General features: G+C 36.2%; 1 protein-coding gene across 1 annotated transcript in view; it reads left to right on the forward strand.

Moving 5' to 3' along the window:
* The window catches only part of LOC119540064 (triadin-like), a 134,386-nt gene that overhangs the window by 107,259 nt on the left and 7,388 nt on the right, over positions 1-19,739 (forward strand). Inside the window, exons 6-7 of the mRNA XM_037844070.1 lie at positions 6,365-6,368; positions 14,394-14,455. Of these exons, the coding sequence (XP_037699998.1) occupies positions 6,365-6,368; positions 14,394-14,455 (66 nt within the window). The remainder of the gene's footprint in view (positions 1-6,364; positions 6,369-14,393; positions 14,456-19,739) is intronic.

The raw sequence follows: 19,739 nt of genomic DNA on the forward strand, positions 1-19,739 counted from the left end.
TATACTTCTAAACTGAACCGAACCCAGAACTGTAAGAAACATGTCGTTATAAAAAGCAAAAACATTTAAAATTGACCTCTTTTTTAAATATGCCTAGGTTTCCCCAATGAGTCAGGCACACATGATTTTGGATGAACTAGGCAAAAATAAAAATCTCATATTCATCACATTTGTATGACTCAGAGGGAAAAAATGAAAGAATCTTCCAGGTTCAGATTTGGAGCACTGCCCAATATTTATTAGTGTGTGAAAAACTGTCTAATGCCAAATTACCTGCAGTAAAAAACCATAGATTCAGATAGTAAAGTTTCAAATCAATGAAGTTTCTGATTAACCTTAATTATACCAACATATGAATCTATATTACATTATAGATTATATGCTTTTTATATATTTCACATACATACTTTTTTATAAGGAACTCAGATACGTCTGTAAATATTTTACCTGTAATCCTAATGTTTGAGTTTGTTCCAGACTGGTCAGCCATCCTTATACAATCAGGGCATTGAAATTTATTCAACTGAAACCTATTTATGTTTGTACTTAGGGAAATAATGTCTTCTTAACTGTTCCCTTTCCTTTTTTTTGGTTCGTAGTCCCTTTGGTCAGGGAAATTGGACACAGATCTTAGGCACAGATTGACTAATTTAACCATGACTGGGCTGGCTATACGTTTCTGTCTGGTGGAGGTAAAACCAGTCTTCAACCAGTTTCACAGGATTGGGGACTCTGCCTGTTCTCTTGCAGAATATTTAGTAGCATCACTGCTGGAGTGGATGTGGAGATGCAGATGGCACCATTTGCATTTTGGACCTGGTTCTATTAGCATCCTGCTGTCAAAGGCCTTGAGCAGTGGGCTGTAGAGTGGGCTTATTAAACTAGTGAGTCTTGGATAATTAAAACAGTGAATCGGCTGCAGCTTAAAATACATTTCTCAAAGCCTGGGCTAGAGATCAGTAATCTGAATATATTTCCTGAATAGACCAAATATATTTTCAGATAATGAATATTTCTCAAGAAAGGGAAAATAGAGTTCCAGCTTTTCAAAACTGAATTAGGTAGTAGAGATAGTTTCTTTTTTCCACCATTTTCCTGCATGGATATGTACAATAGATTTCATTTTACTTCTTAGTTTCCTAATTTGTAATCCAGGTAGAATAATGTCGGCTTTTTATTCCTAAGTAGTTGAGTGAAAATAACATGTGATTTTGTAACTGTTCACATATGTAGATAAATAGGTTTTTGAATGCCATATTCCATACCATTTATTGTTATATATGATGGATAGTTAGGGATTTAAATTTCTGTCAAATCATTTGAACTCTTATAAGAAAAGACACAATATATCCAAAACAATTGTAATCTGTGATGGTTATAGACAAGCTCCTGAGTCTAAAAGATTCCTGATGCTGAAGCAAGAGTGTTTTGGGGGGAGATAATCAATTTGGGAATTATGGAATCTAGATTACATCCTATAGATTTTAGGAGGGTGGAAGTCTTTGGGAAATCCCTGGGAGTCTATACCTAGATGATTCATGTAACTGGAATCCAGGAAGCCAGAGAATACAAAATCCCAGAGAACATATATTTCTAAAATGATTCTTTATAAAAATGCCATTTCATTTTTTAAATGTCAAAGATTCAATTTCACTTCTGACTGTTCTTCATAGAAAATTGGGTGCTTTTTAATAATCATCCACTTTATCCTGGAGATTATAATTCATCAGGTCAAAGTAACTTGTATTTCTACCCCATCCCGCTGTTTATTTGGTTCAGTATTTTCCCTTAGCTGAGAATACAGCAGTTTCATGGAACTAACCAGTCACTCTCTAATTCAAAGTCTAATGATTTTATTACTTATTTTGGTTTTAAGAAATAATCTCTGACATGTTAGTTAAGTTTCACCTTTGAACTGAATTTTACCTTGTTTTTTTTACACATCTAAAGGAAGTAGACATTTATTTTATAAAAATAATCAGAATAATGTATATGTTTGTGATCTTGCATTGAATTAATATGGTAATACAGTGTGGCATCATGTTTGCCTGAAAAAAAAGTACAACCGTAATTTACTTTACCTGGATTACCAAGATGCCATTCAATAAACTTGCTTATACAAGTGGCCCCTCGTGAGCAGGCAAAATGAGTTCACCCCACTAACATGGTCGTGGCCACAGAGATGTATGCTCTGGGAGAAATTACCCAGGAGACTGCTGAATCCATTCCAGAGTGATTATGGTTTCTGATGAAAATTTCCACAGGTGAAAATGATCTTGTAAGATACACTTGTATTTAAAGTCTAACATTTTCGAATGTATTCTGGATTATCCTATAAGTCCAAATCAATGCCCAGATGGTAGTGTGTATGGCAGTCTTGATACTCCAGCCAATGAGTAAGTCCAGTGGAGAGATGCCCATTGTGGAATGTAAAGCCAGATGTTAAATATTAAGAAATGCTGAACAGTCTCTACCAGAGACCAAAGTTTCAGAATCAAAGTCTTATGTACTGAATTATGCCCCCACAAAAGAAATATTCAAGTCCTAACCCCTGTGAAGGTGACCCTATTCGGAAATAACATCTTTGAAGTTATGATTAACTGAGATGAGGTCAAACTGGATTTGGGTGGGCCAATATCCCTGGTGTCTTTCTCAGAAGAGGGGATCTGTACCCAGACCAACACAGGGGAGAAGGACATGTGACAACCAAGGCAAAGATTGAAGTGCTGCAGCTGCATGTCACAGGACTCCAAGGACTGATGGTAATTACCAGAAGCTGGAAGAGGCAAGGAGGGAGTCTTCCTTACAGCTTTCAGAGAGAACATGACTCTTGATTTTGGGCTTCTAGTCTCGAGAACTGTGAGAAAACGGATTCCTGTTGTTTTAAGCCACTAACTTTGCTGTGGTTTGCTACGTCAGCCCTAGGAAACTGGTATACTTAGTAAGTTTGAACAATTCTACCAAAAAATGTCTTAAATGAAACATACACAGAAACATAAGAGACTGATGTCGGTTACCACAAATAAAAGGCCCTAGTTATGATTGTTGAAGAACATTTCCCTGACCCATGGAAAACACTCAAACACACTCATTTGATAAACAAATGAGGAGCACAGAGTATGATTTTGATTGGGAAGGATGTCACCATCATTTTGTCCTACTTTTGAATAGACTTTAAAGAAACAATCTGGGTTAGAATCTAAGCTCTAGTAACTACTGATGGTGTGATCTTGGATAAGTTAATTAACTTTTCTTTGCTTATTTTTCCTCATCTGCAAAAAGAAATAATAGGAGTCTTATAAAGATTAAATGATTTCATATACATAAAATTCTTAGAAGAGTTCTTGGCACATTTAAACACTAAGTAACAATCAGCTAATTAACTGGTTCACTTCATGATTTCTTATGATTAGATAAATGACAGTCCCTTAGGTTTCTTATGTGTACTACTAGTCTTCTTATATCTGGTACCATTTGATATTCATCTGATTATAGATGGGAAGAATTTAAGATGTGTCATTCTAAAACTCTATAGCACACACTAAACTATATTTACTGCTACTTCACCGCTTTATTTGTGCCTTCCATCTTAAGAAATAAATATAGTCTAAGTATTTATCTGCTAAGTCCCAAAACTATATTTAGTCTTGTGTATCTAATATCTCATTAATCCTCATAGAATAATTGAGGTTAATAAGCAAAATCCCATTTAAAACTGAGAATACTGAAATTGACCTGCGCCAATATTTCGTATTTAGTAAGTGGTACAGCTACGATTTTTGCCTCAGTTTTCTATAACTTAAAACATGTAGCTTTCCCACTATATCCTATATCCCCATTTGTTTCTTCTTTTTGGCTCTTTTGTGTCTGAGTCTTTAATACCAGAATTTGCTCACAGCTTTAGGCTCTAGAATTTGTCTCTGAAGCCCTGAGGTTAAGACCTTGCTACCTGCTAGTCTTCTTCACTGTTTTGCTTGCATTTCTGCAAATATACCAGTTGCTAGATATCCATTTTTGTCCCTCTCCACCTGTCTGAGTACCATGTGGCCTGGCATTAGCTTGCTTAATTCTGAGCATTTACCTCATGGCAGGCACCAGAGACTTCATGAGCTGTGATCTCCTCTATGTCTCCTCTCCACTATTTCTATACTTAACAAAACTGAGAAAGGGATGTGAGAGTACTGATTTTTAGTGAAATGCCAAATAGCTTGTCATAGGTGTTTTAGTTTCCTATGGCCACTGTAACAAATCACCACACCACAAACTCAGCATCTTATGAAAACAGTAATTTATTCTCTCAGTAATGGTGGCCAGGAATCTGAAATTGGTTTCCCTGGGCTGAAATCAAAGGCAATGCTCCTTCAGAGGCTCTGGGGGACAACCTATTCATTGCCTCTGCCAGTCCCTGGGGGCTTTCTATATGGGTAACATTCATAGACTCCACAGATTAGGACATGGCTGTCTTTTGAGAGGCCATATTTAGCCTACCCCAATTGGCTATGCAATATTTTAGACCTTCAACAGTAAAATAAACTTCAATCCATTAGTTACAATTACTCCAGCAACATCCTGGAGTCAAAGGAAGAGTTCGAGACAGAAGTATTTTGAAAGGGAAAAAAATCTCCTTGACAAGAATGTATGTCAGTCAGACCTCACATGGAGTGATGGCTAAATGCCAAATACAACTAATTAAAGAGGAAACCCACAAAATGGCCAAGGTTACCAAGTTTACAGGGTGCTGTTCACTGAGGAAAAATAGCAACATTCTCACATGATTTCCAAGATGAAGATTTTTATGTATCTTCAGATATCAGCATAGCAAAGGATAGGTGTAAAATTATTGTTGCTAGGGAATGCAGATTTATGGGAAATATTCAAGTTTTCATTATTTGGGAAACCAGAACCAGGTAGAATAGCTCTCATTATTTTTGTTTTTTTTTTTTTAGGGAGCAAGTTTTTTTTTTCTTTTTTTTTTCTTTCTCTTTTTCCTGACTATGGTATGTGAAGAGCTTATTCACAATGGAAGTAGGACAAAGAATATATGGCCATGATGCTGCCATGAATCCCTTAAGATATTATTATAGAAATTCTTCATTAAAAATTCATTTTTAATGTGCATATACCGTAAATCAAAACCTTGAGAATGTTCTGAAAACTTCAAGTATTTTCTTACTTAGATAATGCCTTCACATTTCATTAAAGACATTGACCAATTTAGGATCCTATGCAGTTAATTAATTTTGATATTTGAAAAAGAGTCTGGAAAGTCTCCAGACCCTCCCACGCAGCTCTCATCTGAGTTCACACAGGTAATTAACAGACTTCTTTGACTCAATGTATTCAAAGCCCAGATTAACATCTATTGCACAAAATATCTTCATCTTTCTCTAATCTTTGTCCTATAATTGACATCACCATTCATTAAGTTATTGTCGCATCATTGCTAGTCATGGCAGTCAACCCTGACTGCACTTTAGAATCACCTGGAGAACTTTAGAAACCATATCCATATTCAGAAACCATCATGGGGCTATTCATCTTTAGAAATGGGCAGTGAGGCTGAGGTTGGAGCCAAGCTCTCCTAATGATTCCAATGACTAGCCAGGGTTAGACTCACTGTTGATTCAACTCATAGTCTAGAGTTCAAGTACATCCCATGGAGGTTTCCTTTGGCCAGCCCAGTCTTTAAAATAACTCACTGCTGGATACATTTAGGTGGGATCTGTCCCTTCTGTTTACACATTCTCTACTACTCCCTTTTATCACCCCTGGATTAGACATTTAATTACCTGTCTGGTCTCTGATTTATAATCCCTGCCATAGCGTTCTTGACCTCTTTCAATACCCAATCCAAATCCTGCTGGGCCCCTTGTCATACTCTCCCTTGGCTATAATTTTACTCTGCTCTCACCTCTTTTCTCCCACTGCTATCTCCTCCACAGTCATCTCTTCCTTAGATTATGATGGTGACTTCTGAACTGAGTTCCTTTCTCTCATCCACAAAATCCATTTGAATCATGCCACTCTGAACTAAATCCATGTGTTGGTATCTGTCTTAGATTCCTTGGATTGCTGTAACAAATTACCACAAACTAAGTGACTTAAAACAATGGAAATTAATTGCTTCACAATTCTGGAGGCTAGAAGTCCAAAATCAAGGGATCAGCAGGGCCATGCTCTATCTGAAACCTATAAGGAAGAAACTTTCCTTACCTCTTCTAGCTTCTGGTGTTTGTTGGCAATCCTTGGTGTTCCTTTGGCTTGTAGATGCTTCACTCTGACCCCTATCTCTTCCATCTTACCTGACCTTCTCCCTGGGGTCTATCTCTGCGTCCAGATTTCCCTCTTCTTAGAAAGATGCCAGTCATGTTGTATTAGGGCCCACCTTAATTCATCTTGGCTTCATTTTAGCTCATCACTTCTTCGAAGACCCTATTTCCAGATAAGGTCACATTCATGGGACTGGGATGTTAGAGTCTGCACCTGTCTTTTTAGAGGACTCAATTCAACTCACAACAGTATTGCAGTGCCTAAGAGATAAAGGCCACATTTCCCAGGTGGACATACAAGGCCATTGTCATAGGATCAGTGTTATACCTATAAATTTCCAGCTTCATGCACTTTACTGCATACCTTCTCCACCCGACACCTAACACTCCAGAACCCACCAACCCTGTATGATGTAGACAGACCGACCTATTGGTTAGTCCCTAAGCAGGCACTGCTGCTGTCTCATAACTTTACTGTTGAATGGACTGTTCTCTCTGTCCACAGGCTCTTCCTGTGTACTGCTTGGTGGACTTCTGCCCATTCGTTGATTCTCAGATGGAATGCCAGTTTCTTTGAGGCCTCCTCTGCTGTCCCTCACTCTGGGGGCACTTAGGCACTTTCTCCATGTTACTGTTCTACATGGGCTTCACCCCTTAAAGCATTTCAACACCATATTTTAATTGTGGGTTTATTGGTTTAACTCACTGAGAGCAGGAACTGTATTTGCCTTCATATGTGTGGTAGTTCAGCTCTGCCACTCACCCATATGAGTCTGTGTTTCTTTATCCACGAGCAAAGAATTTCAGGCCCAATGGACTCTAAGGTTTCCTGCCAGCTATAAATTATAAATCATTCTAACATCTATAGAATTACCCAGCACATAAAACATACTAAATGTTGAAATAATGAATGAATTAGTGAACAAATCGTTCATTTTCTCTACATGCTAATCTCTACTTGACCCGCAGACAATTTTTACATTTGACATGCTAATCTCTACTTGACCCGCAGACAATTTTTACATTTGACATTTTTTTTTTTTTTTTTTTTTTTGCCTTACTCTCCACTTCTCAGTCTGCCATAATACTGTCAAAAATGTTTGGTCAGAAGCTTCTGAAGACTTTGGTAGTAGAGCCATGTTAAAACAAAAGCTATCCATAACATGTAATCTGAAAACATGCATATTGAAACAATAAAAATATTATCAAAGTTATACAGGTTAATTTGGACAATTTTGAAAATGTGTGTGTGGGGGGGGGGACAACTAACCACAATCCAATTACCCAGAGAAAACTACTAATTTATTTTCATTTACCTCCAGTTTTTCCTTATGTAGTTGTTTGCTTATTGTATATATTGCTTTGCCTCTTTTGCAATTGCAAATTTCATTGTTCAGATTCAGATAACATATAAGCTTCTATTTAGCTATTAGGCATATCAATTTACTGATAGGATGCAACAAATCAGAAAAGACAAGAACTTGGTGATAAACGTACAACTAAATGAAAGACCTTCTGCCAAGAAGGCTCCTAGACTAAAGAAGGGTCTGCTAGGCAGTCAGGTAGTAGGTTACCACTATCCCCACCTTGGTGAAGAACCGACCTCAGGAACAGAGAAGTTCACATTGTGAAAGAGGTTGCTCATGCACAGCACGGCATACACCAGCATCAGAGTGGACCACCTGTTGGGAATGCAGTGTGGTAGCAGGCAGATGCTGTAAATGGAAAACATAGTGGCCATTTGGCAACCAAACATGTCTTTTTTTTCCCCCAGCACATACTTTGTGCCAAACACCATGCCAGGCATTAAAAATTCAATGAAGAATAAGACATAGTCCAGTGAAAGATAAAAATAAGTAAATACAGTTATATGGTTATAGGATGAGTTCGCCATAAAGTGGCCCTGAAGAAGAGATGCTGTTCAAGGGGGATAACTGGCTGCCTCAGTTGCTGAGTAGGTCTAACTGCAGTCTGCTGGTGGAGCCTTAGAAGAACGGGTGGTTTGGGGTTTAGATATAGACTCTGGAACCTGGAATGGAAGACACAAGAGCAAGTTTAGAGCTCAGCCATAACTCAAGGCACCAGGTGGGAACTTGGTTACAGGAGCACAACAGAAACCCTGTTAGTATCACAATACAAAGTCAGGGGAATGTCTTCAAAAAGGGTGCTGTACAATAATAACACCGATTGACTGGAATAAGACTCCTTAAGTTTCTGGGAAATAACTGTATACTAGAATCACAAATTGGCAAGAGATTTTGTTGCAGGTGTGATTCAAAAGGCAAGGAGGACAGAGCATTAAAATGTATATAAATATTCAGACGTACTTTATAAAATGTTCTCAAAGCCCACAAAATAATTTAGTCAGCAAGTATTGCATAAATTTTTATTTCTCTCCCTTATCAACTATACTTGATTGACTTCCTTTTTTTCATGCTATTTTATTGAGATATATTCACTCACCATAAAATCCATCCAAAGTTTACAATCAATAACTCACAGGATCATCATATAGTTGTGCATTGATCACCACGATCAATTTTAGAATGTTTTCTTTACTTCAAAATAAAGAAAAAAGTAAAAAATAAAAATATAAAAGACATCCAAAACATCCTATACCTCCTATCTCCCCTATTATTTATATGTATCTTTGTCTTTATATTATTACTCATCTGCCCATACACTGGATAAAGGAAATATCAGTCATAAGGTTTTCACAGTCACACGGGGATTGACTTCTTAAAGTGCAAAATACATTTCTTTTCCCCTCTGGCAGCTGTGAAAAATAAACCTAGAAAATGAAAACAGAAGGCTCTGCACAAAGCTATGCATTATCTTCTCCATAGAAGCTGCTCAATTATGAGGAAGAGATTGCAGTTCTTACTGTGGCACTGCAGCCCCAGGGGAGGGGAAAATTTCCCAAACAATTAGATCAGATTTGAGAACAAAACTAGTATTTTGAAATTAAGACATCCATTTTGTGTTTTAAACCCTAGGTTTCAGATGAGATCTGTAATGGAGTAATGAATAAATCTTCATTCTAATATGTAAATAAATGTGATATTATTATGAAAAAGAAATGCATATATTATTGAAGGATCGATTATAGGTAAGATGCTTGGAGAATCCAGTCAGCACACTGGCTCATAAAGAAAAGGTTAAAGTTTAAACTGGACTTGAAAGCAGAGATTGGGGGTGGGGTTTGGGGAAGGGGATAGTACTAGCTTAGCAACGGAGAAAAATGGGTTCTTATCCAGCTCTGCCACAAACTCTTAAGACTCTATTTTCTTTTCCATGATCAAAGAAGTTCGAGCTAGTCAGCCTCTGAAATTCTTACTAGGTCTGCTATTGCTTGCTTATATTAAATTAAGAAATGATAAATTCTTCCTTTAAGAAGAAGCAATAATAAAATATTTGAGAAGCCTAGCATTCAAAAATGCTTTTCTGTTGAGTTCATCATTGTCTCCTAAAGTGTATAGATCATCATGCCTTATCACAGAGTTGAAACTTTGCAAATTAGCTACAAAAAAAAAAAAAAAGAAAAAAGAAAAAAATGAGACACATGCACACAAACCTATACATTGACCAAGGATACATCTAGCATTTTCTCTTAGTGGTAGATAAAAGAGACTCTGGTTTAAGGTTTTAAAATGAATGTGTATCATGTTCTTTCATAAAAAAAGGCATATTAAAACATGGATGTATATGAATTTTATGAAGGCATTTGAAATGTTCATATATTTAAAATTTATACACTGCATTAGTGCTAAGACTTCTATAAAACAAACCTTAAACAAAAGAAATCAGAGTGGTTGAGGAATCAATTAAAAGAAAAATCAGTAAAATAGATTATAGGTTACAGGTAACCACATTCCCCAAAGTCTTTTATGATACAAAGCTGTAATCTTTACTTGCTTATCCTTCTGACTGAAATTTTTCCACACACATGATATATGTGTTTTCAGAGTGATTTCTTTCAGTTTGGGTACTAAAGGTGAGTCCTGTCTAGTATTTATGAAGCCTAGTCAAATTCTCGAGTTTTGTTTAGCTCACTTTATTTGTTGACCAACAACTGAAGAGTACAGCAGCCTATCCTAATCAGTACTGAAAATATTTTGGCACCCAATCTTTCAATTTTCTCTCCAAGAGCAGCAAAGAAGTCTAAGAACCCAGCCCTGAAATGCCTATTGCTTGGCCCCTTAGGGAGTGTTTTGCAGGATAAGGATCCCAGGGTGCGGTGCACTGTGAATTCTGATATACTTAGGAAAGGACACACAGCCTGGTTGACAGACTGCCAGGGCCAGTTTCATTGTAAAAGCGCAGAGCCCAGCTTGCCGTGTGCTGGAGTAGGACCATATGGGGAGAGCAAGAGATGCCCTCCAGAGCTGAGTTGAGCTGAATGTTCTGGTCAGGGAAAGGTCAGGGTCTGGGCAAGTGCAGGAGCAGCTGGACCTTGCCAACTCAGATGCCAAACATCAGGGCCCTTCCAACTGGTGGATTCCATTTGTTTTTAATTACCAGCATACCGAAGGGACTTTTGTTTCTTGTAAATAAGGATGACAAACAAATTAAGCTCCAGCAGGTGCAAAATCCTATTTTGTCCTGAGCTAAAACTGTCCTGGCTAAGAGGTAACTTGTCAAACTTGGCTGATGACAAGAAAGGTACTTTTTTTCCTCCTTATGAAAACTCCTGATTGTGAGTTCTAAGCAAAAAGATGCACAAGCAAATGTTGTTGTAGCAGATTATTTTTTATTCTAGAAGGATTATTAAAGCAGTAACTGGTTGTTGTACTCATTTTGATGAAAGAAATTTCAAAACTTGGCATTTGAGCTCAGTCTTGCCCAAGTTTGAAGTTTCCTGGCCAAGAAGCATTAGTGGCTGTCTGCCATTTTGAACAGCTCCCTAGAGCACACAGGTCCAGCTGTTTGCCTAAGCAGTATGATGGTGCCATTTCTGAGTGGCATAATGAAGCTCCAGCTTACGGGACACAGTACTGCAGCTGTAAATCAAAACTTAGACTGGAAGGAACCAGATTTTCCCTAGGGTAAAAGGAACGAAGCATTAATATGCTAATTTGAGTCTGAATTCAGCCCCCTTGCAATTTCAATTTTGTATTAATTCTCCCTTTAATGCCTGCGTGCATGTCAATCTGCAAATCCTTTACTGGAATGGACACCCAGCTGTCTGAGGTTCGGGATGTCTGGTTCTTCACAGAGGCAGAGGTGCAGATTAGGTGATCTCCTGGGAGTCTGTCCAATCAGGGTTCCAAAAGCATAGCTTATCTCATGCAAACTTGGTTTTCCCCTAGAGAAACTTTAAAAGAGGCTTTGTTTTTGCCAAGATTTTCCTTTGGTGTTTAGGTTAATTAACAGTGATCCAATGAACCAAAATAAGCTCTCCATTGTCATGTATGGATGCCTATATCATCCCCTTATTTTGTGAGTTATTTATATTGAACTTTTTTTGTAGCTCAAACACATATAAAAGAACCATCAAATATGAAAATAAAAAATAATGTCTGTATGTCCTACCTTCTGTTTGTCACTAGGTTTTGATTATTTAAGAAACTTTAATAAATTGTAAAAAAAAAAATCAAATGATTGGAAGCATACAATTCTATTATACTATATTATTATATCATCAATATGTAGACTTTCATTAGAAGATGGAAATAGCTCTTCTTTTAATATTTTATAATTTCATTTATTCAGAAATATTTATTGAGCTCACCATATGCCAGACACTGCATAATAATGTAAAAATGAAATAATGTGATGTAGCCCCTAAAGAGATTTCATCTGCTGGAGAAACAGACATGAACAAGTGCAGTATTGTGATTTAATCACTCAAATAGAATTGCATATGTGGTACAATTGGCATATAGAATAAGTGGAGATCAAGGAAAACTTTACAGTGGACAAAGCATTTGAACCAGGACTGAAAGAGTGGATGAAACAGAAGAAATGTGGGTGTGGGAATTCTAGGTGTGGGGCACAAACATCCAGAGAGGAAAAGGCATTGTGGGGACACATGGTGTGTTTATGAAGCTACAAGTATTTTGTTATAATTGGCATGTATAGTTCTAGGGGAGATTCTTGGAAGATGAGCTTAGATTGGTAAGCAAATGTCAGATCCCTAGAGCAATCAAAGATTTTTTTTCATATTTTATATGTAGCACCTACTATCTGATAGATACCACACTGAGCAATGAGGGGGCACTGAGAGTTGTGAATAGGTGAATGATCGAATCAGATTTTCACCATATGTGATGGTTTGGAGGCTTTATGGACCCCAGAAAAGTATGTTGTTTGAGTTAATCCATTCTTGTGAGTGTGGGCCCATGGTAAGTAGGATCCTTTGGTGAGTAGGAGCTAGAGTAAAGATGTAACCCACCTGATTTAGGGTGGGTCTTAATCCTCTTACTGAAGTCCTTTATAAGAGAATGAAATTCAGACCCAGAGATAAAAGTCACAGAAGCTGAAAGAAAAAGCCCCAGAAACTGAGAAAGAAAGACACAGAACCAGATAAAAAGCCACGGAAGCCAGAATATGAAAGCAACAGAACCCAGAAGAGAAAGGAGAGACCAGCAGATGCTGCCATGTGCCTTGCTATCTGACAGAGGAGTCCAGGATTGCTGACAGCCAGTCTTCAGGAAGAAGGTATCATCTTGATGATGCTGTGGTTTGGACATTTTCACGGCCTCAGAACTGTAAGCTTGTAAACTAATAAATTCCCATTGTTAAAAGTCAACCCATTTTATGGCATCATAGCAGATGAAAACATGGTAGAAAGACTGCTCAGGGAGAGAAATCTAAATCTAAAGGTACAAATGTCTAGACAGGATGGTATTGTAATAGTCTCAGTGAGAAATGAATGGTGAAGACATCAGTGTTGCCTCGATGCACAGGATGGACATCCTGCTCCAACTTTCTGGAATGGTTTCTTCCCTCTTTCTCCTCTCCAGCCCCTTAGTAGTTCATTTTCTTCTTCTCTCTTACATCCTTAAATATCAATTCTAACAAGAGGCCTTCGCAAAACACACAGACTAGATTAGGCCCATTTTACATACCAAATGACACCTGGATTATTTTCTTCATCACAATTATACTTACTCCTTTTATTTTTAAATTTAAATTTATTTTAATTTAAATTTAAAAATAAATTTAAATTAAATTTAAAATTATTTGTTAAGCATCTATTGTCTATTATGTTGTTGACATCATTATGCTAGAAATGGAGTCTTTCTTGTGTGGCAGAATCTTTAGCACAGAGCAGGTACTCCTTCTAAATTTTTTTTGGTAAATAAATGAATAAGAGAGATGTTAAAAATGTAGAACTGAAGGAATCTGGTGAATGAACAGAAGTAGAGATGAAGAGCGAGAAGAATCCAGAATGAGGCTCCTGTTTCTGGCTTGAACAACTGAACTTGCCATTAATAGGAATGATGAGAAAAGTGTGGTAAGATTATGACTTAAATTTGGGACTTGTTTTAATTGGATCACAGCTCATATTAAATTAAATTTCATTTCCTTTGAAAAGATTTGATTTCATTCTAGTCTTATACCAGGATAAGGAAAAAAAAAACAACTTTGAGTGAAATTTTTATGCAGAAAGTTAGCACATACTATTTCCGTTGATTGTTCTTTGCTTCAGGTTCAGAAGCTTATCTTTCTATATTTTTTCCCTTATGCTGTTCATATTCATCCAATATTGAATCTGGGCTCCCTTGGCATATGGCATGAGGACTTTTTTTTAAGTGTTCTAATTCTAGAAATGTTTGAAGGTTTGCAAAAACTGAGGAGCATTCTAATCTTTGCATTCAGCTCTGGCTTTAGTATTACTCTATGCTCGGTTCTGAAATAAAAATAGAAGTAGGAAAAATAAATCTATAATTATCTTGAAGTTAAAGCCTCCAACCATGTAAAGTTTCATGCCAGTTAAAGGGAGATTTCAGAAAACATCAGATAAGTTTCTTACATCAAATATTGCCATGCAATCACCTGATCATTTATTCCCTTTATTTAAATGAAAGATATTATCTATTTCTTTCCAGTTACACACAGAGAAAGAGAAAAAGAAAAAGAAAAAGAAAAAGAAAAAGAAAAAGAAAAAGAAAAGGCAAGAGAAAAAGAAAAGGCAAGAGAAAAAGAAAAAGCAAGAGAAAAAGAAAAACCTGAAAAGAAAGGTAAGGAGTTTTTCTTAATGCTGTTTTTACACATTAGTCACTTCTCCTTTTTTTTTACCTTCAACTTTTTATTTTGAAATAATGTCAAACTTACAGGACAGTTGCAAAAATATTTCAAAATTCATACAGAGAACTCCAGCATACACCCCCCAGATACCCAGATCCACAAATTTTAACATTTTGCCACATTTACTGTGTCATTCTATCAACCTGTCTATTTATCCGTCTATCTGTCTCTCTATTTTCTGAACATTTGAGGGTAAATTGTATACATCATGGTCCTTGAACACTAATGATTACTTGTACATTTCTTAAGAACAGGAGTATTAACATATGAAATGACCTTAAGTGATGTTATCTAGTTCAAGAAATTTAACGTTGGTGTAAACTTATAGTCCATATTCCAATTTCTTCATATGTCCCAGTAATGTCTTGTTACAGCCTTTTCTCCTGCATTATTAATTCTTGACCAAGATCATGCATTGCTTGTAGTTGTCATTGCATCTTTAGTTGCTTTTTCTTTTTTCTTTGTGGAAACACGTCTACAGCATAAACTTTACCATTTCAAATACTCTCAACCATGCTATTCGTCATATTAACAGTGTTGTGGTACCCTCACTACTATCCATTTCCAGAATGTTCCCATCTCCCCAAACAGAAACCCTAACAACCATTATGAATTAACTCCCCCTTTCTACTCCCTCTGTCCCTGGTAGCCTGTATTCTACTTTCTGTCTCTATGAGTTTGCATATTCTCTGATAGTCTCCTTATGATTATCATGGGGCTTAAATTTAGCATCCTAATCTGTAACAATCTCATTTGGTTTGCTACCAACTTAAAACTTCATTAGTATATTCAAGCCATGTTCCTATAACTCTCTGTTCCACCACTTTGGTATACTTCTTGTCACAAATTACATGTTTATATGTTATGAGTTCTAAACCATAGATTTATCGTTACATTTTATGCATTTGCCTTTTAGGTCCTATGGGAAGTAAATAGTAGAGCTACAAAACCAAAAATACGATAGTATGGGCATTTAGAGTTATACCTGATGTTTACCCTTACTAGACATCTTTATTTCTTGATATGGCTTCCATCTATTGTCTAATGTCCTTTCCTTTCAACCTGCAGGACTCCCCTTAGCATTTACTGCATGGCATGTCTAGTGATGACAAACTCCTTCAGCTTTGTTTTTCTGGGAATGTCTTAATATCTCCGTCATTTTTGAAAGACAGTTTTGCTGGGTATAGACTTCTTGGCTGAAAAATTTTTGTTTGCAGTACTTTATGCCAATCTACTGCCTTGTTGCCTCCATGGTTTTGATGAGAAATTAGACTTAATCTTACTGAGGCTCACTCATACATAACACATTGCATCTTTCTTGCAGCTTTCAGAATTCTCTTTTTGCGTTTGGCATTTAACAGTTTGGTAATAATATGTCACAGTGTGGATCTTTTTAGGTTTATCTCCTTTGGAATTTGTTAAATGCCTTGCATTTGTACATTCATTTTTTTTTTTTTTGTATAATTTGTGATTTTTCACCCATTATTGCTTCAAATATTCTCTCTGCCCCTGGTCCTCCTCATTGATGGTTTCTAATGTGTTAATCATTTCCTTTGAATGAACAATCACTTCCTGTTTCTTTGTATGTTTAGTAATCTTTTGTTGAAACCTAGACAGTTTGATATTTTAATGTGTTTTTGCTGGAATTTGAACTCTGAGATATCTGTTCCTTAAATGGTGTCTGGATAGAGAGTTCCTCTAATTCTAGCAACTAACAAAAAAAGGGGGGGGGGAGGAGGGAGAAGGAAAAAATAAATACGCTTTCCTATCTTTGCAACTTAGTTTGTATGAGTGCTCTCTTTCAGAGCTTAGGCATACTATGAGTAGAGAATAGCTTGAAGTGGAAGTGTAAGGCTGTCCTTTGTCCTTTCTGCACATGTGTCTTGTCCTGGGCCTGTGTGTGTGGCCCTAGGAATTTCCCCATTTACATGGATCTGAATGTCCCCTCTTCCCTAGGAAGCAGTATTTCCTCAGTCCTGAGCACTGCCCTGGATATCCCAAAGTCAGAAAATGTTTGCCCCAATCAGCTACGGTTTGACTGTTCTACAGCATTCTGTAGGAGAGCTGTGTGAGCTACCTCTACAAACAGGGCAAGTTTTGGGATGGCGAGCCTGCAACAAGTGTTTCATTTCAGTCTTTCAGACTGCAGACAGACAGACTGGCACAGCATACATGCTCCCAATATGTGCATGAGGGTTACTCCGCTCACTGTGGAACCAGGTCAGGGATCTGCACTGGGAGCATGGGCTGGCTCTACACTGAGCCGATGAGGGAATGGGGGAGAGAAAGCAAAGGTGCTGGGAGGTCTTACTGTTTTTCAGTTGCCTTTTTCTTTATCTGGCATTCACACTGCTACTACAATTCTTTAGCTGTGTTCTGGATTTTTGAGAAAATCATTTCTGCTAGTTCTTGCTGGTTGTGCAAAGTTTCTGCAGGTGGATGGAGCCCTGGAGCATCTCACTCCACCATCTGGATCAGAGTTGGGGCACCCTTTTCCTTTAACTTTCTCTACCTAACATTCAGATTTTAGATGACTGTGGATTTCTTTTTATTTAAATTATATTGATTATTTCCATAGAATAGAATGTAAAACAGGAATTTCTGACTTGAAGGGAATAAAATATTTAAGACTTTAGAACTTGGTTACCAATTTACTATCCAGAAATGTAGTATCAGTTATTCTCCCAGCAATTTTGAGAGTACCTTAAACAGCAATGAGGATCATATTTTAGAAAATATTTTCCAATTTGATAAGTGAAAAAAAGAAAAAAATCTCATTATTCTAAGTTGTATAATTCGATTACTCTTAGATGGGAAATCTGTTAGGTTTTATTTATTTATTTATTTATTTATTTATTCATTTATTTATTTATTTACAATAGCCATTCAGCTACATTGTTCAATACATAAAGATACTGTGAAAAGTTTTCTCCCATTTTTGCCTCCATTCTCACAGTTTCCATCACATCCAACCATCATATGCTCATAGTAAACCACTTATGAGTTTTTCTGTATATCCTACCAGAGCTTCATTATGCATTTATAAGATAATAAATAGATATCATTGTTTATCCCCAGTATTTACACAAATTTTAGCATGTCTCATGCGGGCTTTTATTACTTAACAATATATCCTAGAGATCTTCCCATGCCAGTAAGTAGGCATTTTCCTCATTGTATTAAAAAGTCTTTTTTGTAGTTAATGCTAGCATTTCTGTCGGTGTGGATGTACATGCATCTTTTTGCACATGTATATATGTGCATGCTTATATTTTAATTTTTATGTGGTTGGATATGTTGATATAACTTTTGGTGTTTCTGCTTTTGACTCCTCATCTAGAGATTAATTCAGTAGTCATCAATAATTTTCTCAAGGTTTTATTTTATTAGATTAATAATTTACATTTCATTTCAATAGATCAAAGTTTTATTTCAATGTGTATTGTGAAGTAAAATTCTTATATAATTTACTTTTTTTTTTTTTTTTTTTTTTGGATTGTGGCTAGAATCTTTGGGCTACATTTCAGCTGATTTATGAATCCATGGTATGCACAGCCTGTTGAGTTTTCTTGTTTGGTGAAATAGTCCACTTAGGTAGAATATTTTGACATTTAGGGCATGAGGTCAATTGAAATATACTTCAATCTTTATGATTATATTTTCAAATTTGAGAATTTGAATAAAATTTTTGTATTAAAATTTATTAGGGATAATTTCCATGAGTTTCAATTCAGCTGTCTTTCTCTGTTATAGAAACCAGTGTCCATTTCCCTTTTGTTTTTGAGTTATACAGAAGCACTAGCATCAGATTCTGTGTATGTGACAAAAGGAAATAATCTGATATTAGTTAAGAGTTTTTTCAACCTTCACAGCAGCTATTTTTGTTTAAAAAATGGTAAGGGATTTATTGTCTTTAAATTGCAAATGTTGAAGGAGAATTATCCAAATTGAAAAGCAGAAATGAAATGCTTTATTTGGATTATCTTTTTCTATTAAAAATTTTCTTTTACACTATGCCTATATAAGGATGTTTGTTTGCCTAGTATAGTGCTCTTTCTGCTAACATCATCCAAACTATTATCCATGACCCCAGATGGAAGAACAATCTTGTGGAGAAGGCTGAGGGCCAGGCTGAGAACTGGAGAGAGTGAAACCCTGGAGGAGGCACCTGTTCTCCCAAGAGTTCTGTGGGGTCACTTGGTCTTCAGCTGCACACTGTGCTTTGCGTTCTGTGAGGACTGCATCTGCTCTAGGATTCTGGGGAAAAGATTCATAAACAGTGTTTAAAAAGAATAAGTTTTTGTTAAAATACATATTTTAAACACTTTTTTCTCCTTTTCAACTCAAGTAATGCTGATGTTCATTATTCTTATTATATAGGTGGGAAAATGGAAATATTTGGGGCACCAATTTTTTTGTCTAATAATTCTCTAAAATATTTTTTTTCTCAAAGCATTTGAAATATTTGGCTTTTTCCTTCACCCAATTATTAAATTAAATTTCTTATTTTGTAATTTATGTTTCCATAATATCTTTAATTTCCATTGTTATTCTCCCATAAGAAATATGCAAATGTTTAAAAAAATTTATGGTGCTTTAGGAAATCCTTAAACCATACAAGGTAATATATCTGAAATATAGGCACATGCTGTTGTATTTCTTAGAACTCCTTTACTTAAACAATTGGGAGATGCAAGATGTTATCAATGTATTTAAATAGAAGATAAAATAAGTCAATATTGACTTATTAATTTATTAAATAAAAATTAGAATGTATAATGTTTCCAGTATCATGATCAATATTGTACAATTAAGAAGTTACACTCAATTAATAATCTGGTTTTCAATACTTTGTATTCTATTGGTGGTTCTCAACCAAAAATACTACTCCTTAAGGAGTATTTGGAAAGGTTTTGGCTGCCAAAATGACTTGGGATGGAGTTCTACTAGAAGCTGGTAAGCAGGAACCAGGGAGCCTAAGCATTCCTTCAGTTCATAAGATAGCCCCTCACAGCAAGGAATTATTCCACACCAAATCTCAAACTGTGCACTGGTTAAATACATTGTACTTAGTTGAATCTCTAGTCCTGTTTAAGTACTTCTTTTCTTCACTCTTAAAGAGGGTGCTTCTTTCTGATGTAATGATATATATCTTTTGGGCAGATTCTTATAAAATTCCTATCTAATTTGTCTTTCCTGAAATTTTATCTATTTGAA

Source organism: Choloepus didactylus, chromosome 7 (genome assembly GCF_015220235.1).
Source record: "Choloepus didactylus isolate mChoDid1 chromosome 7, mChoDid1.pri, whole genome shotgun sequence".
Lineage (NCBI taxonomy): Eukaryota > Metazoa > Chordata > Mammalia > Pilosa > Megalonychidae > Choloepus > Choloepus didactylus.